Source organism: Patiria miniata, unplaced genomic scaffold, assembly GCF_015706575.1.
Source record: "Patiria miniata isolate m_02_andy unplaced genomic scaffold, ASM1570657v1 HiC_scaffold_18, whole genome shotgun sequence".
NCBI classification, from domain to species: domain Eukaryota; kingdom Metazoa; phylum Echinodermata; class Asteroidea; order Valvatida; family Asterinidae; genus Patiria; species Patiria miniata.
In genome coordinates, this window is record NW_024037056.1 from 14558510 (window position 1) to 14584241 (window position 25732).

General features: G+C 41.4%; 1 protein-coding gene across 1 annotated transcript; it reads left to right on the forward strand.

The window, feature by feature from the left end:
• The first annotated feature begins 766 nt into the window (after positions 1-766).
• LOC119724797 (structural maintenance of chromosomes flexible hinge domain-containing protein 1-like) lies at positions 767-25692 on the forward strand. Its single transcript, XM_038196012.1, has 39 exons — positions 767-964; positions 1662-1737; positions 2069-2230; positions 2883-2965; positions 3440-3573; positions 4093-4225; positions 4545-4664; positions 5001-5164; positions 5391-5564; positions 5914-6047; positions 6487-6604; positions 7040-7226; positions 7566-7763; positions 8044-8157; positions 8457-8563; positions 9288-9370; positions 9656-9766; positions 10207-10284; positions 10908-11027; positions 11528-11672; positions 12275-12447; positions 12776-12915; positions 13583-13714; positions 13827-13986; positions 14398-14611; positions 15185-15314; positions 15886-16125; positions 16500-16854; positions 17350-17530; positions 18226-18313; positions 18594-19002; positions 19302-19421; positions 19769-19854; positions 19952-20080; positions 20521-20711; positions 21193-21299; positions 21483-21725; positions 22496-22654; positions 22985-25692. Exons 1-39 carry the CDS (start codon positions 788-790, stop codon positions 23185-23187), a joined length of 6078 nt encoding a protein of 2025 aa, XP_038051940.1. The 5' UTR covers positions 767-787; the 3' UTR covers positions 23188-25692.
• Positions 25693-25732: the final 40 nt, after the last annotated feature.

Sequence of the window (25732 nt, forward strand, 5' to 3'; positions counted from 1 at the left end):
GAATTTGGGATGGGAGGGGACTGAACTTGAAATGGTCTGGAAAGAGTCTTATCTGTCCTGTCGGGATGGGGCATTCAAGTCCCTGAAAAGTCATAGTTATTACTTTCTGGTCTACTGATAAGATGAAAGTTTAACATCACCACAGGTTAAATATGAAATATTGAGATAAAACGTATTTTTATAGCATGAATACCTAACATTTAGACTTGGATCGTGAACAAGTTGGAGTAAATCTTATAAATACCTATAAATAAGGTTTACAAAGGTCATTGATCTCTCAAAGGTCACCAGAGGTTAGATATTATTGTTCCCACATCTGATAATTATTTTCATTGTGCGAAGACCTATGACGTAGACTTGGGTCATAGGAAAGTGGTTTTTTTTAATAGAAAAATTGTTATAAATAGGGTAAGGTCATTGACCTCTCAAAGGTCACCAGAGGTCAAATATGACATATGCCTCCATATTTGAAAGGGTTTTTCATGGCATGAATTAGATTTATATTTATCTAGGTAGGAAAGTTATAACATTATTGTTCTTCGGGGCGAGTTAAAAAAAAGTTCAAAAATAAAAAAAACCGCTAAGTAAATTCTTTAAATAGTTTACGAACGGGAATATAGAAATGAATTTCTAGACTGTTCCCCCCCCCCCCCCCCCCCCCCCCTCCATATTTGAAGTCCGAGGACGACGAAGACATGGACTAGACTGGCCAAAGTCTTCTGAGCATTTTAATAGCTCCCAATGCATATTACTTGTACATCCGGGAACGTCAAACGATCATTGGTAAATGAAAAAGATGGCGGCCAACTCAAAGACCAACGTCGTGAGAAGAGCAACCAAAACATTGGATGAAGAAGACTCGGTTGTGTTTGTTTACGACCGCAGAAAAGGCAGCGAGCCAGAGAGGAGAATCGATCTAGGAGGGGTGTTCAATTATCAGACATTTAGGGACCGTATCCGCCAGGTAGTTTTAATTTTCCTTGCTCGAAGTTTAAAGTTGTAAAAAGTTCGTCTTGCTTGCGAGCGTTGGTGCGTCGTGCACCGCGCGCACGTAGGGGTTCCTACGTGCGGTTGTGCCGGTGCTGGCCGATGGTTGCCCAATTTTCGGACAGGAAAGATTCCCATATCTGGCCATCACTTATTTTCCCTTAAATGACCTATCAGCCATCAGAAAATGATAATATGTCCTAAAAAGTCAAAATAAGCAGTGACAAATTTTGAATTTTTACTGAGAAAACACTTAGAAATGTTCAGACCAGTCCATCATGTCCATAGGGTTTGTGCACAGGCATGACAGGGTGAAAAGTGATGGCCAGATATGGGAATCTTTCCGTAGTGATAAATATTTTGAAATTAAATAAATTTTTGGAAAGAATGTTACACAACACTTCAGCGATTGTGTACAAAGTCTATGGACATGATGGAGAGTCAAGAAATTTAGAAATTAGAAATTTCTAAGTATTTCCTTACAAAATTGGAAATGTTTCTCAGGCCCACATTCATGTCTTATCATCATTTCTGCAAAGACTGACCTTCATTGAGATGATAATGAAGAAAAAGGTGGCATCAGGTTGCAACATTCTTTCCAAATTTTCTTGTTTTTGATCATGTTGAAGTAGTTTGATCATGTTGATGAATTCTTTCTTTTTTTTCCCATCAAGGAATTTAACATTAGCAGCAATACTCACTTTGTGATTACAACAACAAACCGCAAGGAAGTAAATGACGATGAATATGGTGAGTATAATAAAGTTTTAAAATAAAACACCCTCCCCAAACCCTCCCCCCCCCCAAAAAAAAAATCAGTTGTACTAAAAGAAAAGGCCTTTCCATAAATTTCGTAAAAGGAAAAACATAATTGAATAATATAGAACCCTAGATGTCCTTTTTTAATGATGCTTTAACTCACAACAGCCAACTTTTTACTCGGTGTACAGATAAAATTCTTTGTTAATTTCAGATGCTGCAGTTACTCTAAGGGAATTATTGTTCTCTTTAAAAAAAAAAAATAGACAAACAGGCTTTCTTAAGTAACTCGACTGTTATGGTTATTTTCTATATTTTGCAGAGGATCTTGTTGACTCGGGTGATACGTTGTACATCCTCAATCACATCAGTCAGAACCTGCCAGCCCCAGCCAAGGAAAGAGTGGAATTCCTGCCTCACTATGACACGCTGGTCAAGAGTGGAATATATGAATACTATGCCAGTGCTGGACAAAACCCGCTGCGTAAGTTTCAACAGCAGATTTCTGCCTAACTGCGGGCCAGTCACAAGTCCAATCATTAGTCAGGCCACAAGTGATAGGGGTCACAACAGTGACAAAGAAATGCTGTCGTCACAGTTTGTTTGTATACTTGTTGCTTGTCAATTGAATTGAGACTGGATGACTTGTGATGGACTTATGATGACATCTGATGACTTTTGATGACTTGTGATGGGCTTATGATGACTTGTGGTGGACTTATGATGACATTTGATAACTTGTGATGGGCTTGTGATGGGCTTGTGATGACTTGTGATGACTTATGATGACTTGTGATGACTTTTGATAGAGTTGATCTAAATTGAATACCTGGCTAGGAACTATTTTGATGGTTCTGTAAAACCCCAACTAGACTATGGTCCCAACTTCAGCTGCAACTGTCTAAACTTTAAGTGTTCAAGACAGAACACATTAGTTGGGACAGTCTCATTTTAAATTGGGATCATCCCAACTACAGTTGGTGCTGATTGCCAAGGTGGGGCGTAACAATTCCAAGACTCTACCATCGCTGATTATACAACACAACCTTTGACAAAGGTCAAAACAACATTGTTCATTTACAAATGACATAGAAATGCCAAAGTTGTGACAGTATTTCTGTGCTTTCTCTTCACAGCATTCGCCTTGGCTGAGTTGATTGATAATTCCCTGACAGCAACAAGTGACAACCTTGGCCCCAGGTCAATTGAACTCAGACTGGTGAGTTCAACCATTTTTTTAGGGCATGTGTGGTCTAGCGGTAGAGCACAGGCCTCATGATCGTGGGATTGTGGGTTCGAGCCCCGCCGTGGCCATGCCTGTTGTGCCCTTGAGTAAGGCGCTTTACCTCAATTACTCCTCTCAACCCAGTTGTTAATGGTACTGGCATTTTTCAATGCTGGGAAGGTAACAGACTCACTGTGGAGGAGGTGTGGCGATCCCCCACAGGAGCATTATATAGAGTCTGGCCCAATCGCGTCAAAAGAGAGATGGGAACTCCGTTCCTGTGAACACAGGTTCGTCCCCTTTTTTCCACAATTGTTAAGATCTTCTCCGATATTCAGATAGCACTCCAATTCAAGCTGGCAACATAGAGATTTTTTTTTGTGAGAAGAAGAGATAAGTGAAGTTTGAGAATAAAGATTCACTTGATTCCATTTGCTTTTATTTTGTAAATTATGTTTTACATTTCAGTTTCTGGATGAGTCGGGTGATAAAAGCATGATTTGTGTCATCGACAATGGTAAAGGTATGACGTCTAGACAGCTGAACAACTGGGCCATCTACCGTCTCTCAAAGTTCATCCGTAAAGAGAAGAAACCTAAACAGTAAGTCTAACGCTTTATGGGGTTACAACTTCAAAAGTTTGTCTAGAAATGTTTGAATGCCTAGGTTTGAATCTGGTCAGGTTGCGAACCCAGGCACACATCAGTGGCTGAATTTAAAGCTGGGCTTAATTTTAAACTGGGCTGCTTTTGAACATGGTCTGGATTTGCAATTGGGCCAAACGTTTAAGTTGGGCTCAATTTAGAAATGGTCTTGACTTAAAGCTGGGCTGATTTTGAACTTGGGTAGGATTTGAAGCTGGGCCAAACTTTAAATAGGGGCGCCATTCGAAGCTGGGTCTGATTTAAAGCCAGGTTAGATTTCTTGTTTATCCTGATATGTACTCTAGTCCTGACCTAAAATCTGGCGTTATTTGAATGTTGGCGGGATTTTTACTTTGGCCATTACATATAGGGAATGAAACTACCACCTCTCAATCCAAGTTATCTCCGTTTAGACATTTTCATATTTTAATTTAAACAATTCTCACCTGTCATATGTTTTGTTGTCAATATTTCTAGGAATGAAGATGACGAGGATGGCCGACCAAACACACCAACAAACGAGAGTGTTCCTCGATCGCTGACTAGCGATATCTCCTACTTTGGTGTCGGTGGCAAACAAGCAATATTCTTCATTGGTCAGGGAACAAGGGTAAGACAATTTCATTCATTTTCATGATTGACCCTTCTTGTCTGTCACTCAGAGAGTAGACATGGACCAATCAGATTAAGAGTTGTGGTCAAGTGACTAGAGTTTTGGTCAGGTGACCAGAGATGTGGTCAGGTGACCAGAGTTGTGGTCAGGTGAAAATGTACACAGACCAAAGGTTGGCAGGGCCAATATTCGATCCATTAATGTAAATCTAGTTCAATTATTATTAAAGGTAACATTTCTAAGATTTCATCACCTTTTGGAGACGTAAACCATTCATTTTTACCACGATTTCTGGTTTAATCTAATTTTTACCTAGATGATTACAAAGCCGAAAGATTCCCGGGACGTGCATGAATTGACGATATCTAAAGAGGAGTTTGAGAGACGGGAAAAGAATCGGGAAGCAATCTACAGTGGCTTCATCAGCAACAGACCGGTAGGTAGACCTCAGTTTTACTTTCTTCCAATTGAGAAATTTGAAATCAGGCTGGAGTACTCTGAATCACAGGTAGAAAGTGGTAGTTTTGCTGAATAAAAATTGTTCTTGTGAAGTTCATTTTCGATGGCCGAAGGACTCCAATTTTTCCCCATTTGCAATTTTGTGGTCTTTCAGTAGCTCATGGTCCGAATTCACAAACTTAACCATCTTGGTCAGTTGTTTCAGTTGTAAGTTTTGGCTCGTGAACCTCATGGGGAAAGTTGATCAGACTTCAACAAGATTGTGTAAGAAAATAAAAACTGAAAATGAGTCCTCCGATTTTTCTATTCTCAGGTGGGCGATGCTCGTCACTTGGGCAGTGACGAGCAGAACGTAAAGAACTTGATAAGCGAGGAAGTTGGCAAGGAGAGTTTTACTCACGTCATCATCACGGGGATCAATCCTGATCACATCCATTATCTCAAACACGACTTCAACGGATGGTGTCGACAATTAGCGTAAGTCTGATGATTGCATACTCAAGAACAAGAGCATTAAATAGTGGCGTTAAAGAAGAGAGAGAACTTTAAAATTAAACTATTAAGCGTAGTTCCTTTGGCAAATTTTTAGGAACATTACCAATTCTTCCAAAATTTGTTATTGATTTGTGATGACTCGTGATTGACGTGTGATCCATCGCAAGAACCTTAACTACAATACAGAAATTGTCTTTATTTGTTGCAGGCATATCTACCATTACTACATTCACGGTCCGCGCGGCAATGAAGCCTCTGGCTTGGGCAACAAACGGCCCATGAGCCCCTTCAAGAACATTGACATCACCGTGGGGATCTACGACCGAGGGAAGACACCGCGCCTCATCAGCCTGCGAGACATCATGGATGATATGCAAACAAAGTAAGCAGAACATTCTTGAGCCATTCAAATGTTCAATTCAACTATGAACTAGAAAATGAACATATATAACCATATGAAGGAATTGTTACTTGTCCCTAACGTAAACATGTTGCAAGAGTTACGTTTGTGTAGTGGTACTTTCCTTGCCTTTCACTTTTGAGATCCGAGGTTCGAATCCTGACAGTCCCCTCATCTGGATTGGATTTTCAGAGTCTAGTTCGTCCAAGACTATGTCTTCATTTTTTTCCGAGGGGGGGAGGGGGACCACCTCATAACTTGAACAATTTAGAAACTCTTGGTTTTGCTACAGAAATAAATTATTGAAATAAATTCTCTCGATTTCCTTCAGGTATATCCGCAGTGCAGTAGACTCCTTTGAATTCCGAGCGGTTGTTGAGGGCACCGGTATCGTTGAAGGGATCCTGAGGTATCATCCCTTCCTGTATGACAAGGAGACGTTTCCCATTGACTCCATTCCTGGAGGTAGGTGGTATGCAAACGTTTGAAAAGATTGAATTTTTATCAATTTTGAAATAATGAAGACGTAAAAAAAGTCACAATGGTTCAGTCATCCTACTAATAATAATGATGTGGTGCTCGAAACACTTTATGCCAGAGGTTTCAAAGCGCATCTCAATTATTATCCCCGTTCATCAGGCCATGAGATTAGATTTCTGCAGCATCTCGAGATCAGCACAATTTGGTCTCTACCTTCACAGGTACCCATTTATACTCCTGGGCGGAGAGAGGCAATTGTAGTAAAATGTCAAGCCCAAGAACACAAGCACCATGTTCCCTGTCGGTGTTCGAACCAACATACTGTGACACACAGTCAAACACCATAACTATTGGACAGCGATGCTACTCATAAGTAGCATGCTCTTTCTTAATGATCAATCTCATCTTGGATTTATCCCTTCAGCTGAAAGTGACATGGATGATGGAGAATACTACAAAGAGGACAGACCCGCCAGAGGCAATCGACCCATCTTTGAATGCTACTGGAGCGGTAGACTCATTCCTTACACTTACGTTGAAAAGTAAGCTCAAAATACATGCCCAACTTCACACAAAAAATGCTCAGCAAAAAATGTCAAGCTAAAAGTAGTTGATAATTGCGAAATCATTTTGTGCATTAATTAATCTGTTTTGCTGTATTTGGAAAGTTCATACCAGCTTAGCGCAAATTTGTATGCTTAGTAGCGCAGACTGGTCTCAGTCATCATATATACTTAACAAGCAAAAACCAGCGGGGCACCAGTTACAAACATTAAACCTCTATATCATTTTGGCTTGTGACCTGTTTTGCAGCTAAAAGAAGTTGTCTATGCTTCGCAAGTTTGAATCTTTTACAGCTTCGCACCTGTCTAAGATTGGCATATTGGTGGTTTTCTTGCCTTTCATCTCCGATGACCCGGTGCAATTGCAATTGCATTTCTCATTCACTTCCAATTTGTCACTCGATCGTTTCGCAGTTTTGACTGGTGTTCCTCACCTAAGAAGCGCGGTCCCATCCCCACCGAATGCTACAATAGAATCTCAGGGGTACTGTGGACCAATGACAAGTTTGAAGTCAGTACCAACAAGTTGACCTTTATTGACCTGGAGGTCAGACTCCGAGATATTAAGAACACAATCTTTCAGAAGATCGTTCTTGGCCAGGTAAGACATATCCATTGTTACTCTAATCATCTCCTACCCCCCTCCCCCCAAAAAATGTGCTACAAAAGGCCATTTTTGTGTGTGAAGTGAACTGCCCGTATTGATTGCATATGTCCTGGACCGTTTACAGATTCAGCCATAAGCCCGCCTACTTTTTCTTTGTGTACATTTCCCATAACAATTGTAACCAAGTTTAACTGAGCTACAGTGGTCACGTGACCAAAAGTCATAATCTAATTGGTCGATGTGCACTGCTTGACTGTCAGGCCGGGAAGGTCCATTCCTTCATTCTGTGACTTCCCACTTGCGTATTTTCTTTCTCCATTTTGGATGATTCAGGCCCAGCGAGTCAAGATCGACCGTCAGTTCCACGAGTGGTTGAGGGAATGCCATGAGAACTACGACAAACAGGTGAAATTCTGCGGCTTTGAGGGGACGATATCGCGGCCAGAGCTGACCGTCAAGAGACAGCAGTCACCGTGGGCTGTCTTCAAGGCTATCGAGTGGGACGGCAAAATTTTCAAGAGGGGTCAACTGGTAAGTCAACCTCAAATTTAATCTCCATTGGATTATGTGAATGAGCGACAGAGGGCGCTATTTAAGTTTACAGTGAGAGAGTGTGAAGGACACTTTGCTGATTCACCTGTTCTGTTAATCACTATGTGCTTCAAAATTGAGGGCGCTGTGTAACATACTCAGACTGTGGAGGACACTTTTATGAATTTTGTGTCCAGCTTGAATAGGCAAGCCTGGTTATGTTTTATAGTGTTACTGAAACCTTGAACTGGTACTGACGTGATCTTATTTTGATTTCTAGGTGAGGACGTTTCGTACTATGCCCCACATCACTGGGACCATCAAGCGGTTTCTCCTGTATGGACATCATGAGGGGGACGTCTTTGCCACAGGAGGAGAAATGGAGATTGCACAGGTTGGTTAACAAATTCACTAATTACAATTGTGACCCCGAAATTCATTGTCCCAGGTTCTCGCAGGAATAACACAAAAAAGCCATGTTTTTAAAGGATGGTTGTGTGGATGTTTATATTCAACTTTGAAATGCTCTTTCCATGTAATATTATTTCGTTGAAAACATGTTTTGTAGCCCAATTAGGAGTATTCCATGCCATAATGTCCCTTTAAATGGCAAAGAAATATTCAAGGAGCCTAGAATTGCTGCAGATGGAACTGACCAGGTGGTTTATATGTGTTACATGTTTTTGTTTGCAGGAGCCAAGATTGCTGTACAATGAGGTGAAGATTGTGCCCCTGTCCAAGCTGGAGCGATCAGCCAACGACAGAGTCTTGAAGAGGTTCATCGAGGAGGAGGAGGGAAAGTAGGTCAAGAATACCGAGTAGATATTTCATTTTATGGTTCTGTGACAGAACCTGAAGATTTTTTTACATCAAGTTTGTAATTTGCGAAAGAGTTGATGAGGTTGTGGTCGTAGAATGTGACAAATCACTGTGAAATTTCGTGTACTTCGAAGTATTGGTTAAATCACACTGAGCGACATCTGTTTAGAACTTAAGATTCAACTTGATGAAAATCTTGATCTAATTCCCGAATGGCCAATAGAGGGCTCTTTTGCCATTTGTTAACCATTATGTTTAACCCTACCTTCCCAAATCCTCCAAAATCCTCTTTGCAAAATAGAGGATTTTGCAGGAATGTTAGGCTGATTTTGGAGGATGCACTGTGACAATGTCTTGGGCCAGACCTTGTGTTGTTTATGCTCAGCCGTGCATAAATTCAGGCCTAGATTATACTTGAAATCCTCCGCACTGCTCCAGGATGTCACTGGCTCTGCCTCAACATATTGACAGTGATTGCTGGAGGATTTTGCTGGATTGAGGCAGTGGTCACCCCTCCAAGGACAACATTAAAAAAAAATTGGAGGATTTTGTAGGATTGAGGCTGTGTGCAATTTTTACATGGAGGCAGTTGGAGGATTTTACAGGATCGAGGTTGCATCCTAGCAAAAATGCCTAAGGAGTTAGGGTTAAAGAAACAAAAGTGCTCCGTTTGGTCGAGTATTGCATTTTTCTCTGGTTTTGCAGGCTTCCTGAGAAGTTGGTAGTGAATTGGCCTGAGGGTAACCAAGTCAAGCAAGGAGACAGGATGGCAGCTGGCAGCACAGTAGGTGAGACACACTTGTCTTCAAGTCGTCTTGAAATCCGTAAAAAAAACACTAGGTATTCCCACACCCATCCCAGGAGGAGCGGCATGCGTTTTCAATTCCAAAAATGAACTTCTCCAAGTGAATGTTCCAAGCAACACTCTATTCGTTGCTTAAGAAGCGTCTGTTTCATTTTTGAATGAAGATGTGCAAGCAGCACATTCTTGTACCATATTTCGAACGGTCCGAGGTTCATTCAGAGTTAAACAACCTTTCCAATTTTTAATCATTTGTTTTTCTGTGACCCAGGTGCCATCCAAGTCGACATCAGGAATCGTAAGGGAGAGTCAATCTCTCGTCTTCCGGGTTCACATCTCACCCCCAAGAAGCTGCTTGTAGAACTCAAGGTCATGCTGCATAGTAAGTCACTCATCCTGTCCTCTATTACTCATAAACGTGCTTCTCTTTTGACTCAAGCAAGCAAGCTCGTGAATCTCATTTCTTACAAGTTACGAAGGAATTATGTTGATGAAGGGAGACCAACTGATGATATTTTATTATTTATTATCGTTTTTGTTTCTGGTAATGAAACCAAGGTCCTCAAAAGCTCCCTAGGCACTGTAGCTCGCAAGCCTGAAGAAACCTGTGGAGAGAAGACAATGAGAAGAAATTAAAGTTTTACATCTCAGAGATGATCTCCCTGTTACAAAATCCATTGAAAGTCATTGATTGCTGTACCCGCTGCCATAACAGCGTCGAACCAGCCAGCTGACTGGTTGACTTAACTCTTGGAGCTAACAAAGTTTCATTCCTGATGTTGATTGGTTATCGTTATCATTTTTTTACAAATCTTCGTGTAGCACATAACGGTGAGGAGGAGTTGGTGTCTCATCTCAGTCAGTACGTCAAGGCCTGGTCCTACTGGTTCAAAAGAATGGGTGAGTACATCCTAAGGATGATCTGAAGCTCTGAATCGTTTAATGAATACAATAAGGATTTTCAAGCTGTTGCAGATACCGCCATTTGGAAAGTAAAACTGTCTGTGTCCCTCATTCTCAGTTCTCTGTCATTCTTCAAGTTGTGGGTTCAAGTCCAGCCTGGGGTCATGGTGTTTGTGCCCTTGGGCAAGGCACTTTGTCACTCATTACTTCTCTCCACCCAGGAGTACATGGGTACCTGTGAGGGCAGAGATGGTTATTGTGAATGATTTAAGCTGCTTTGCGCCAAAATGGAAACATGGAGCTGTATACTCCCCAGGGAGCTCAGATGATGTTATTAATGTTTCATCGGCCCAATGAGCAGGGTAATAATGATGTATCTAGCGCCTTGAGCACCAGTCCTGGTGGATACGTGTGCTTTATAAATACCCACCCACTATTATTCTAAGTGATGCAGTCCGAATTTGTAAATTATCTCTCAGAAGACTTTGTAATGCTTTGTATACAGTGCTTATAAAATTACTTTGGGGCAATGCAAAACCTAGTATTTGAAGAGATTTGTTCAGTTTAGATAATTAAAGAAGCCTCATGAAATGACTTCCAATTTCTTGATGGTTTTGCAGAGAACATGAAGAACCTTGGCGATCACACCATCAAGATCCAGGTGGTCCTCAACGAGAGTGGAGTGACAGAGTTTGGTGGCAAACCACTGCCGAGCCACAAGATCAAATTCAGCATCACGGGTAAAATCAACAACCTGTAGCAATATCTCCTTTATCCTTTATCGGAACTGTGTAAACCATCAAGTATTCATCCAGCAGGGTTTTTTCAGTCTGGTTAGTAATTCACAAATGAATTCACAAGTCCAGTCACAAACACACTCCTTCTTTTCCTTATTGATGGTAAAATTAAGATGGTTCAGTTACGCCACATTGGGCCAGTTTGGCCAAAGTGCTTTTTAAGACTTATCAGAAGAAAGTCTAAAGGATAACCGGCAACTGGTCTTAGTTTATCTATGCCACCTTCCACAATTTATTCAGAAGTAAAGCTCAGTAAACCATGCAGATTTCATCAAGGAACCGTCTTCCTTTATAATTCTGTTAAATGTACGAAGCCACAGGACCCAATTCAGCATCACGAATAAAGCCTGCATCTTAATTCCTTTGATGGTATTTAAGATGGTTCATTTATGCCAGATTGGGCCAGTTTGGAACCATCTTTCTTAATTCTGTCAATTATTCAGAGGCTCCTCCCAGCAAGTTCAGCGTGGGGTTGCTAGACCCTCCCTTCAGGGTGGGCATTCCCTTCAACATCCCTCTAGAGCTGCAAGATGAGTTCAATCACTGCACCAAACCAGTCCCTGATATGAGGCCGCTCCTAGAAGCAAAGTAAGAACAAGGGTTTTTAATTCTAAAACTCGCCTTTTCTCTCAACAAACCTAACTTACTCTTTTCTACCATCTCCTGACATTTCTTGACGCAAAATTCCATCCTGATTTAGTAACACAAGGCTTGCCTAAGTTGAGCTGGACCCGAAAGTGTTGGTTTTTGACATTATTTATACTCAGTGACTCAGTCAGTCAGTCAGTCAGTCAGTCAAGGACAACAGGTAGTCCCTTCGGTTCCAACAAAAGTTCCTGTCAATGAAAATTTGTGTGCAATTAAAAAAGTAAGATGTACGTATCATAAATCAATGACTGATGTGAAATTATCAATGCTTAATATGTGACTCCAAGTCGACCAGTAACAACCCCTGTGCAATTTTACGTGTATACAAGTACCCTTAAGGTGAATTATCATTTATGTGATAAAAAACCTGGAATATCATTTCCAAGTTGTGGAAAAATATTGGGATTACTTGCAGGAGCAATTTACAATGAAGTAAAATAACACATGATCAATCAGATGGGGACACTCTTGAGACAAATCTCCCCAAGATATCCCAGCATGCACTTGAAATGATGACCTGACCCTATGTTGGCTTTATGCAGCGGTCTGCAGCTGAGCTTTGCCGGAGTGCAAGCGAGGGGGACCACCCTCATAGTCAAGGATGTGACGGCTACCGGTGACGTCGGTTCCTTCCAAGGGAAGAATTTTAACTTGAAGGTGACGCTACCTGGCCTGACGTTCCCTACACAGACGATGAAGATAAGATTGGCACCAGGTCAGTACAATGGGCTCCTTGCGCCAACAAAAGAGGGCGCTTGTTTGCCACTTTCCAGAGCCCTGTAGACTTGACACGCATGCGAGAAGTACGCGCGACTATTTTATTTTGAATGTGCTCAAAGCCATAGTGTCTTTGGTTGTGCGTCAAGTGTCGCCAGCATTGTATTTGAATGTCTCTCCCAGTGGTCTCCCCAACTCTCCCTTTCTTACCGTTGAGGGGCTACTTACCCACAGAGCCTATAGACTGATCTGCTGAGCTCCATCCCGATGAGCAATCAATTAACAACAATCAAGTAATCAAGTAATTTTATTCCCCCTATGGACAGGTCCACCTTACTCTCTCACTGTCCCTACCTTTGATGAGGAGATCTCCATTGAGAACGGCCAGGCACTGAATGTGACTATCGAGGTCAGAGACAAGGCGGGGAATATCACCGTCCACCCCAAGCTACACGTCACCTGTAAGGTAGGTCGATTGGTTCGGCGGAACTGGTGGACAGATTTCTTAATACTCAGAACTGATGTCCAGAGCTTGTTGCCAGAGTTAGTAGCCAACGCTGGATGCCAGAACTGGTTTTTGGAAATGGTACCCAGAAGTGGTGCCCAGAATGGGTACCCAGAAGAATGGGTACTCAGAAGAATGGGTACTCAGAACTGGTACCCAGAATAGGTACCCAGAAGTGTTATCTAGAATGGGTTCTAGAACTGGTACTCATAATGGGTTCCCAAAACTGGTACCCATAATAGGTACCCATTGTGGGTACCCAGAAATGGTACCCATAATGGGTACCCAGAATTGGTACCCTTAATGGGTACTCAGAACTTGTACCCAGAATGGGTACTAAGAACTGGTATCCAGAATGGGTATTCAGAACCGGTACCCACATAACAGGTACTTAGAAGGTTCCCAGATTGGGTACTAGAACTGTTACCCAGAAGGGGTACACAGATCTAATATCTAGAATGGGTGCCTAGAAACTGGTATCAAGGTGTTGTAGCCTTAGTTATTGCCTAGATCTCCCTGTGAGGTTAGGTCTATAGTTGTCTTTTCCTTTTAAATTTCATAATTAGAAAATATCACATTCCAGTAATAATTCGCTATCCTTTTTTCTTTGTCATCCTATGTTCAACAGTTCCTTGGTGCTCCAGGATTACCAACATACTCCGGAGACTGCAGCTCAGGAAAGACGACTCTGACGGGCAACATCATCTTCTTCAAGAATCTCAAGAAAGGTCAGAGGATCACGGCCAAAGTCTCGCTCCAAGTAAGTAGCTGCAATCTATCATCCCATAGTCTTGTTTATTGCAAGCAGAGAAAAAAATGATGGCATAGTTGCATTGAAACTATTCACTTTTCACCCACTGTTTTATTTGCAGAATTTCAGTGACGTCTTGCCAGTTGAGAAGGCGATACAAGTCTTGCCGAATTCCAATCCTTTTTACATCGACATGTGGTACACGGAGAAAAAAGGGTCCACAAAGCTAAGAGATCAACAGGAACTGAAATGGCCAGCTGGAGAACATATCGGCGGAATATGTGAGTTATTATTATTCTTGTTATTATTATTATTAATTATTTCTAATCAAGAAACCAAGGATTCCTCAAAAGCGCCCTAGGCACTGTAGCTCGCAAGCCTGAAGAAACCTGTAGAGAAGGGATAATGAGAAGCAACTACAGTTTTAGAGGTGGGAGGAACATTCCAGAAATATATTCTAGGGAAAACCCTTGGAATCAGGCAGGGACTGAAAACCCAATCCACATATTGGCCCAGGCGGGATTCGAACCCGGGTTACAGCGGTGGAAGGCGAGGAAAGTACCGCTACGCCAACCTGACTCCCCTCTTTGAAGTTTTCTGGTGGGGCTTATGGTCAAAAGGTGGGCGGGGCTTATTGTTGAATTTGGAACAGTCCGTACAAGCGTTAAGTATTATCTTCCATTTCATTTCAGTGTTTGCGTTATTCGACGAGGGCGGCAGACAGATCAAGATCAGTCCTGAGGTTGCCAGTAAGGTCAAGGTGAGCTGGATGCCGCGTCTCAATCAGGACAAACTCCAGCAGGGGATCCTGCCTGACATCAAGGTGCCTAGCTCAGCCGCAGACTCCAAATACGTCCAGCTCAGTCTGTCGGACGGATCGGGAGTGGAGTTTGGATTCACTATCAGGTCAGAAATTTCTTCTCTGATTTTTTACTCCTCTATCAAGAAAGACTCACAAATTTAACCTTGTATGAGGAATATTCCATCATACCAGATATTGTTTGTGATACCTGTTGCTATTTCAGATTCATATTAGCAGCCACCACTGGTAAAATGTTGTAGTCTAGTGGTTAAGACAAGTAGGCAGGAGGTCGTGGGTTCGACTCCCACCCGAGGAAGCTTATCAATTTTTTTCGCGATCCCAAGGACACCACTAAGTATACAATGCTTATAAAATAACAGAATTGGATGGAATAATATTAAATCTCATCTCGAGGTTTTGCTATTTACTGATATAATGTTTAGAAGCACAACACACCCAGCGCTGTCTGAGAGCTTGCGACAATACTCAAGCTTGCTCAGCTTGGACTCGAACCCAAGACCTCCTGCTTACTAGTGCAGATGTCTTACCACTTCACTACTGATCTTGCCGGGGTTGGGTGGCTGGTACGAGTTGGATTTTGCAGCGGTACCACAATCGGTCGCTGTTTTCTGGGTTTTTTTATTAGTATTTTTGGTTTGTTTGGGTTTATTTTACAGACCAGAGCCAGGTGAGGTGTCTCAAATCAGGTGTGTCTGTCAAGGAAGCAGGAAGGCCAGACTGGGAGAAAACCTAGATGGAGACATCGTCATTAACGTCACCGATTCACATGGAAACCCAATCAAGAAGGTAAATACTGGTGTGGTGGTTGTGGTTCTTGTGATTGGTCAGAAGTATCACAAGTCAATCACAAGTCCATCACAAGTCAATCATAAGTCAATCACAAGTCAATCACAAGTCAATCACAAGTCAATCACAAGTCAATCACAAGTCAATCACAAGGCATCACAAGTCAATCACAAGTCAATCACAAGTCAATCACAAGTCAATCACAAGTCAATCACAAGTCAATCACAAGTCAATCACAAGTCCATCACAAGTCATCACAAGTCCATCACAAGTCATCACAAGTCCATCACAAGTCCATCACAAGTCACCCAGTCCAAGTCAGCTCACTAGCTATTCACATGAACCCTGACAACTGCAAACCAAGTTGTATTAGGAGCTGTGTAATTTTTTTATTGAATAAACTTGTCATTCTGAATGATTCAAACAGTTGATCTGTGAATAAAGTTGCTCCAAACTGTTTCAAATGTTGAAGTTGTCTCGTACTTCAGTGTCACATCTTTGGTTTGCGACTCTTGAACGTTATTTTGGAAAGTGTGTAACCATTAACTTTCATAATCTTGTTTCTCGCCAGATGCCCCACGGAGCTCTCAGCCATCTTGAGGTGACAGGCGAAGGTCTCAAGACGAAGCAACTACAGAAGGTCATCCTGTCCAATACTGGCTTCGCTTTACGACAGGTCCGGTTTGAGGGTGGTAACCTCGGCCAGCGAGAGCTGTGCATCAAGTATCATGAGTTCACCGACTACGTCAAGCTGCAAATGTTGGCTGGACCCGCTACCAAGCTGATGTTTGTCGACACTTCTCTCTACGAGGTGTGTTCCTTGGTTTTGATTTTTTTTTTTAGGGACGATTGATAACTTAATCAGGTTTTGCTGATAATTTGAGCTGTTTTTTATATTAATTTATAAAAGTTGAGCACAGAAATTGACTGGAGCAGGGGTTGAACCAGTGACTTCTGGATTGCCGTTCCAGTGATCTACCAACTGAGCCCAATGTTGGCAGTTCCCAAATTGTTCAGTGTCTTTTTTCAGTTTACTTGAGTCCATGAATTGCAAAAATGACTTTGTCGAAAAATTGTGGATGGATGATTTGTAGGATTTAGGATGGTTAAAAAAAAATTACAAAGGGAGCTGGGGTTCATGAAATCATGAAAATGCATTAATTTCCCCCTTTTTTTGACTGGTAGCCCGTAACAGTTTACAGTGGTTCCAGGCTTGACAAGAACCTGACAGTTCAACTCTGTGACGATGCTGATAATCCTACGACGGAGCCCAACGCCCGCATGACACTCACCGGCTCCAGCGGTCTGGAAAACGTCAACCTACAGATGAAAGCAGACAAGGACGGTCGAGCGACGTTTGGTAGACCAATCATCGTGGCTGCTACTGGACACCACAAGCTGACCATTAGGGCCATCGTTGGCCGGAGCGCGCTGGTCATCACGGTGGATGTATACGTCCAGCCTGATCCTAACAAGCTGACCAAAGTCCTGGTGGATTATGATAAGACACGGTCGCTTGTGGTTGGAGATTTCTTTCCAGGTAACGAGTTGGTTAACTCATTAGCCCCTGCATTACACTGTGTTTATTCCGTGACCAATCCATACAAATATAGAATGCTTGGGCAGGTTAGCGCAGTACATTGAGTAAAAGTCAGGCACATTTGGGCGGTACTGGGGCTAATTATGTTCCCCTTGATAATTAGGTTGCGCTTCAAGGACGTCCTTAAGCGAGACTTGTCTGCCTTTGACATTCCGCATGATACCTGGGAGTCTGTTGCACTGGTCGCTCCTCCTGGCGCTCTGCTATCCACTCAGGGCATTCAGTCTCTTCACAGACCTACATTGATGATTGTGAAAGACGTCGAACTCATCGTCGTTTACGACGGGACAGGCCAAGATGAGATAATGTGGCGGTAGGGGGCACAATCAACGACATCAATCAAATCCAGCCTTAGAGTTATATGCTCTCTTCTACATAGTTTAAAATTATTTCTCTGTTTTATTCTCATTTGCTGTCCGCTTTTCCTATTTCCAGCATTTGATGTGAGGGTAGAAGCGGAAGACGGTAGTGTATTCATGAAACTCCCTGCCAAGAACATTCTCATGAGACTCTGGATAGTTGACGCCTCATCTCAGAACAAACCCTCCCAGCAGGCAGTGTCTTACGTCCCAGACAACAGGCAACAAGATGATAAACCTGGACACTTCTATTTCAGGTTAGGGGTGGTCATTATTGAACTCAATTTGTTTGGTTGTACTCCTGTTTATTTGTGTATTTGCCCTCCCTCTCTTGCTGGCAATTTCAACAAGGCCAGCTGAGCAGGCAAAATAAATCAAGTGACTGTTTTTAACAGTTGAGTGCTCCCTGCCTTCATAAAGCAGGATTGACTGGCTGTGATTGTTATGAAACCTGATATAGCTATGCTTTGACTGTAGGTAGTTGATAAGCCAGTGACTACCAGTCACCTGCTTTTGTCTGTTGATGGAATTTGACTGTCACAGTGCCTACAAGAAACATGATCTGACTGTTGGTGACTAGCCTGTGTAAAAGGCATGGCAGGGGAACAGGGTTGAATTTGTAACTGTCCGTGAATGATAAAAAAAACTGAGGGCTTAGACAGAAAATAAGTCTGGGTCTGAAGTGCTTGGGTACCCAAGGGCATAAATGTAAGCCGTGGCTGGCAACAGAACTTGCCTAACGATGTATATCAACACCTTCATATGTTAAAAAAAGAGGCGTTTTGTTAAGTCTTCGTTAGCCTTTGTTGGTTAACAATCCAATTACATTTTGGTATTGCAACGTGGACCTTCCACAGTTTGCCAACCTGTGGAAAAAAGTGCTGACCACAGATTGACAAAGAAGATCCAAACACTTATTCACTTTTGCATCAAATGTTTTATTCTGTACCAGAAAGAGGAAAGCCCCAGAGGTCGCTGGTCAGTACAATCTGTTCTTCCAGGTGTCGACGGGAAACCAGAACACCATTGTCAGTGACACGGTGAGTATACGTGACAAATGTGAATTATATGAAGTAAATCATAGATAGCCTTTTGTGACTTAACTTACAGAGCTCGTATCAGGAGCTTGCGACACCATCACGGTGTCTTTATCAACTGGCGCTGTTGAGGCCATTTCATGCTTGGTAAATTATATGGTGTTTACTCTGATTGGTGAGGTAGCGTTGATGAATAATTTATATAATTTTCATTTCCAGTTTTTCTCCTCAGCTTAGTTACATGATTTTTTTTATGATATTAATCTCCAAATTTTCTCCTTAGTTGAGCTACATGATCAATCCCGGTCCCCCGGTTAAACTGGTTCCCGACAGCCGTCAAGCGATGATGACTGTGTCGAACACTCAGAAATCGCTGAGTAGATCGCTGGTACGGACACTCAAACTACAGCTCAAGGACCAGTACGGTAACGCCACAGGAGGCAATATCTCAGGGAAGGTGACGGTCAGTCTATGCGGTGACGGAGGCAATGAGATCCCTATGTTGGTCGGCAACACGTCGTCGGCGGAGTTTAATATGAGCAAGGGAACTGTTACGGTCCAGAATCTAGTCTTACAGGAGAGCACCCCGGGCAAAGACGGTGGGGAGTATTCCTTGAAGGTTGAGGTTCAGAGTCCTCAGCTCAAACAAACCAACGTGGAACCCTACGTCCAACCATTCCTCTTCTACAACGGTAAGAGCTTATTCATTTGCTTGGTTATTTTTTTGATTACTTTCTATAATTATATTTTTATGAAGCTTATTATGAAGATTATTATGGTTTAAGCTAGTTTTTCACTTGCATGTCTAATAATACTGAAAATGAAATATAGCAATTTTGACAAGCATGAAAGCAGTTTTGAACGGCAGGTTAGTTAAAAAAGGAATTGAAATCCTGCTTTGACAAAGTATGAAAGTGTTTTACAGAATATCATTTGTGATGCTTGAAGAGAGGTTTTGAAACGTTCTGTTTTTCTGGGTTGTTTTCTTAAGACGCCAGGAAGCAATATCGGATGGCTCAGTTAACGAAGGAGAGAGACACGCTGCTACAAACTATCAACGTCTTCCAAGGTTTCTTCCAGACTACCGATAAGCTGGTCGCCGAGATGAAAAGTAAGACAAAGATCTTGTTAGAACTTGACAAGTTGTCTCCCAGTGTTTAAAATGTACCTCACAAGTCCTGTCAAGTTTAAGGCGATACAGAGTAACAAAGAAATGCCTTTGTCTGCGTTCAGTTTAATTGTGATTGCGTGGGGTAATTTTATGGTGGGCTCATGATTGACTTGTGATTGAATCTATTTCTTTTCCATTTTCTTTAAATTTTGCACATTGACTTTCGCACATTTTCACCACTAAGAGGGGTACTTATTGATCAGATTGTGGTGCCAAATAGCTGTGGTTTTTTTGCAAGTAGAAGACAAATTGTAAACTTTCCTTGTTTCTTTAATTTATATTTTTAGTGTCGGTGCAGGAGGCACAGCAGAATGAGAGCCAAATCAAGGGGGAACTCAGGAAAACGGCCATACACTCCAACCAAATCAACTCGGTAAGTACGTTTGAGTTTATAACTAAGACATTTGTGATGTACTGTGATTGAACCTGAGATTTTTTTCATCGGTGGATATTGTCAATGTTTATCGCAGGTGGAAAGTATTCAGAGGTTATTGGGTCAGGCTCAGAGGCAACGAGAGACGTTGATGCAAGCCCCGAGACGGAAATGTGGCCTGAGTACGTACGTCGACATGAATAATGACCCAGCGATACTCGGCAAAGTAAGAAAATAGCCTGATTCTTAACAGAAAAAATGTAATCCAGTGAAAGCATCCTCAAGGCAGATTATTCTCGGAAGTGTTCTACCAATCATTACGTCCTTTGTAGACTGGGGCTGTGGCATTTGTGGCTGTGGCGGTTGGTTCGAAATCATTGCTCTTATTGATTACTGACTATTGGTTATTGATCATTATTGATTATTTGCTGGTTAGATTTGCAATCATCGTCCTCTCGTGATATGGACTTAGACTATTGGTTATTGATTGTTATTGATTTTCTCCTTATTTATTGAATTAAATTTATCAATTGGTTATTGATTAGTATTGATTTTTTTTCTAATGAGAGTGGTCAATTAAATTGATCAATTGATTAGAATTAGATTGATAGCTCATATCCGCTCATGTGATTATTGATTATTGATTATTGATTATGTCCTGATCAGATTGGTCAGTTAGCAGAAGTGGATGACGATGTGGTAGCTCACGTCCTGTCCTGGCACATGTATTCAGACATGGACTGCCTAGTCGTCAGGACATCGGAAGCTGCAATGAAGGTCTACAAAGCCACACACGGACGTCAACAAGTCCTGCCCCTCGACTCCATCTTCAGGAAAAATATCCCCAACTGGAATAGGTAAGAAGATGACCTCTGACCTGGCATGTCGTAGAGGTCATGACCTCTGCTGACCTAGTCTTGACCTGGAGCCCAAAAGAACCTTAGCCTAAAGTTTTCTTATGTAAGATATTTGAAGTTACTCATGTTTCTAGTCTTTTTTTCGTTAAAGTCCTATTAATGCTGCTGTGCCTGCTCCTTGCCTGTCGTTCATTTTAGGTGATTTTTGTCATGATTGACCATAGCTTGCGGGATTGGGTTTCGTATAAAAAAATCATTTATCTATAAATCATATCTCTTTTCAGCTGCACTCAACCCTCTGTTACTTGATGTCCTAAATATCTTCTTGGAGAATTTCTTGTGCATTTCATCTTCCTCGTTTGAAATTGTAAAGAAGAGTGAAATAAATCACTTTAGTGGCTGTTATTTTGTTGTGATATAAGTAGAAGATATTATTATCTTGATTAAATGCCGCCTTTCATTTCCTCGGATTTTCTTCCAGAGAGCTTCCCCACCTTCGATACCTCAAGAATTATCAACCCACGGGCAATCCAGTCTTTGCCAGACACCTGCTCAAGTTCCCTGCCAATGAAGATAGCTGTAAACTAGGTCAGTGTATATCTCTATACCTCTGCCATAATTAATTAAAGAGTCGGCAGAATATTGCTAATGTATGACTGAGTCACTGAGAATAAATTATCTCCTAATTGGAGACTTCAGGGTGAAGCTCAATAAGTCAAGCCTAGTCTCGCTTTCCTCATAACATCTTTTTCTCTTCTTTTTTCTCTCTAGTCTTTGGCCAGCTTCTGACAGACCTCATCATCCTAGACACCTTAGAGGATGCAACAGAGTACCGACGAGAGATCGTCAAGGTCATACCCTGCCCCACCCTGCTGACGAGAGACGGAAATCGCATCAAGAGCAACGGCAAGTTTGGAGGAACTCAGAACCAATTCCTACCACTGGAGAAGATGAAAGGGGCAATATTTGGAGCGCCGATACCTAACGGATGTCATCAACTTTCAAGACAGATAGGTACAAAAGGACTAAGTACTTAGAGTAATCGTGTGTGATTTTGTAAAAATACAACAACAAAAAATCCTCTCAAGTTCATTATAATAATCCAGTCCCAAGTCTAGTTACAACTGTAGAAATTAACTTACAACAGCATTCCTTTGTCCCTGTGGAAAGAATCTTGCAACCTGACGCTGCTTTTTTCTTCATATATACTCATTATATATATTCATATATATATCTCTTCATTATACTCACCATATTCATCATTTACTTCCTTGCGGTTTGTTGTCGTAATCACAAAGTGAGTATTGCTGCTAATGTTAAATTCCTTGAATGATGGGAAAAAAAGAAAGAATTCATCAACATATCAAACCACATCAACATGATCAAAAACAAATGAAGAAAATTTGGAAAGAATGTTGCAACCTGATGCCACTTTTTTCTTCATTATCATCTCAGTGAAGGTCAGTCATAGCAAAAATGATGATAAGACATGAATCTGGGACTGAGAAACATTTCCAATTTTGTTAGGAAATGCTTGACTCTCCATAGACTTTGTACACAACCGCCGAAGTGGCGTCAGGTTGCAACATTCTGTCCGTCCCCGTTCCCCGTGTAACCTGTGGCTGGTCTTGTGATTTAGTTGAGACCAACTTGTGTAGGGCTGGACTGTTACACAGGATTTTGAGTTCTTTGCACTTGGAACTTTTTCTTTTTGGTTTCTGGTTTGACTCCGAGATGCTTGAGATTTTGATTTGTATTGACCCTGCATTGCTTCTTGTTCTTAGAGTTGCTTGAAAGTCTCCAGCAAGCAATCCAGAAGCGTGTCGAGGTGGAGCTTGAGCTGAGAACTCAGGAAGAGGAGCAGAACTCGGCAGCCATGAGGAACAAACGGAGAGAGTGCCAAGAAGCAGCTGAACAACTCGCATTGGTGGAGAAGAAACTCGGTAGGTTACTCATGAGTGTTTGTTACTAGTGAGTGTCTGTTACTTATGTCACTTACTTATGTCAGTTGCTCATGAGTGTCAATTACTCAGTCGCAATTACTCACTCAGTAACTTAGATTAGTTACTCATGAGTTTCAACACTCGCGAGTATATGTTACTTGTGTTAGTTGTTAATGAGTGTCATTGTACTCGTGTCAGTAACTAGGGTCTGTTATTCATGAGTTTCAATACTCATGAGCGCCAGTTACTCTCGAGTGTTTTTTACTAATTCGTGACTCACTTGTGAGTTTCTAATATACTTCCCATTTTTTCCCCTAATTTTCCTCGTAGGCATGACCCAGACTTCCCCAGAGGGAGCTGAAGGTCAGGAGAGGTCAGGCCGCCTGACACCTCAGCTCCATCTCCATGGCAAGCGTGGCCGCTCCTCCTCAAGATCCCCTGCATCATCCATCGCAGACGAGAGCTCACCGTCTACGCGATCACGACGGACTCCCGGCACAGCAGCTACGGTCTCAGTGAAGAGACGGAGATGATCTGAGCAGGTTTGTCTCTAAGGGTTCACAGAGCTGCGACGCACAGAAATATGCTAAGCATAGAAAATATCCACTTAGCAATAACAGGTCACCAGCCAAAACGTATTGTGATGCGTATTAATGGTGGCTGGTCCTCTGCCGATTCATGCTTAGCACATGACTTTCCTTAGCAGTATTCTCTGCGGCGCATCTCTGTGGAACTGAGCCTGGGTTTTCAACCAAAATAATAACCAGAAATTTTAGCTTCTGACTTCTTTTTCAAATTACTGTTGATAATAATGTGCCAGTTAAAAAGCAATATTTCTTCGCAACGGAAGATCTTTAGACTGGTATAGCAGGGATAGTTTCTATGAAAAAAAAAATATTGAAAAGTCAAATTATTGGACACAACTGCAACAGCGAATCCTGCGGAAATAAGGCATTTTAAAGATCGGTTCAAAGAAAAAGACACTGGTTCCCACTAGTTTTAATAAACAGCTCATGTTGTTTGCCTCCCGAATACCAGTTGACAAACCAAAATCCGATACAGCTGTGTTTGTGTCATCTTCAAATGCGCGTTGCTATTTCAGTCAGAGTCTAACTGCAAGAAACGTATTCATAGTTTTAGTCACGATAACAAAATGACAAGATCTGATAGAACAAGTAAAAACATTCTGCAAGTTTGTTTTTTCCTGCAAGTTTTTTTTTCCTGCTGGTTTTTGATCTTGATGAAATGTATATTTGTGATCTTCAAATGACCCATAGGTCTGAATTAGTGGTCCAAGTTTGGGATTCTTTGTTTACCGTTTTTAATGATGTAAATGTTAAATTTCCGGAGTGTAAATAGCTTGTTTACATGTAAACATGATAAATATTCTCGTCTGAAGCAATTGTAAAGATCCTAGGTCGCTTGGTTTTGAGAGATTTTAATTGAGAATCAGCCTGCAGATTGTTAAAAGTTGATTGTTGAAGTTTAGAATTTGCGAAGCGGGTTGAATTATTTTGCAATTTGCTGCATTTGGTGCCAATTCTCTTGCACATTGGACGTTGGTACTTTGACAATGCTGGTACTTGTTCTTGATTCTTTGCCTACAATGAGTTGATATCCCAGCTTAGAATTGCGCCCTCTATAGCCGAGAGTAGATCTACTGCCATGAATTGAAACTTTCTCAAAATGAATTCTGTAAGATTAAGGTCATTGAAATGGAGCCTACTTAATGAATCGGCAAAAGATAAGAATCAGTAATTGTGACATCTCTGTAGGAACCTGCGACAATAGATGGCAGTCTATTGTCAAGAAACAAGCCGATAAATTGTCAGCGTCTGAAAATACCCAAGATTGGGCCGAAGCTAGGGGGTAACAGTACAACCACTAGAAGCACACTTTCAGGGCAAATGGGCAAGTTTGACTTTCGGCTGCAAACAATTTTTGGGGGGTGGGGAGGAGGGTTTTAGAGTTATGATTGGGATCATTGGGGATATAAAAAAAAGAGATATTGACAGATTTTGATGACTTGATTTAGTGCCATACCCCAACGGACACAACTGGATGAATGATTTTGTTTATATTCACACCAATTCTTTATATGCGGCATTCAATTTTGGTAGAGTACTCATATTTTGTAGATATGTTCTATTTAAGTTCCTTTTCTCTTTCATTGTTTTAAGTTTAGTTTCTTTGTTTTTACACTACGTAGCATTAACTTTTGATAGTTTTGTGGTACTTGACAATAGATAATGCAGCACAGTGCTCTCAGTGTTTTTCTTTTATATATAAGCATTATTGTCGCGTTGTTTTAACCTGTAGCACTTTTTTTCAGACGAGAACATGTTTATTTCTAACCGTCTTTTTCCAAAACTCATTTTGAATTCAATGTTCCTTCATCATGTAGTACACAAACCAAAGTTGAAATTAACTTTATTATAAAAAAAAATCAACATTCAATAGGCCACATTTGTCAGTGCTGTAGACAAGCAGAATTTCTGCTCAATTTCCCAGTCCTTTTCTTGATCTGTCAAATCTAATTTTCAAAGTTCCAAGTTAAAATTTAGGCTTCGGAAAATCTGCAAATTTTGAACTTTTACATTTCTTCGCACACATTTTATAATTCGAAGCAATAATGGATCCTGTTGTAAATAGTCATTTAGAGTACGTTGTTTGATCAGAAAATACTTCCTGATTTGGGCATTATATTTGGTTAACAATTTCTGGCTGTATATAGTTTTTGTATTACTTCATTTGCTCTGAAATGAGAGTGGGAATCGAACCCACAACCAATGACTTACTAGTCCAGATGTCTAACCTATGCATCACAACGTTAGCTGGTATTTTGATCTTGTTTCGAGATTTCTTCATTGGGTTTGTAATAAAACTCCTTCGCCATTTATTCCGTTTCTCTCTTAAGAGTTAGTCAATCCAGCAGCAGCGTTTCATTTATATGGTTTGGTCATGCAATGTGTTTATACTGGCATGGACATTGGAATAAAAGAATGTACATGTACAGTGGTTTTTTCTTGACCAGTTAAGCCCAGGTTTCTGTAGTGCAAGTCAATTCTTTCTTTGGAT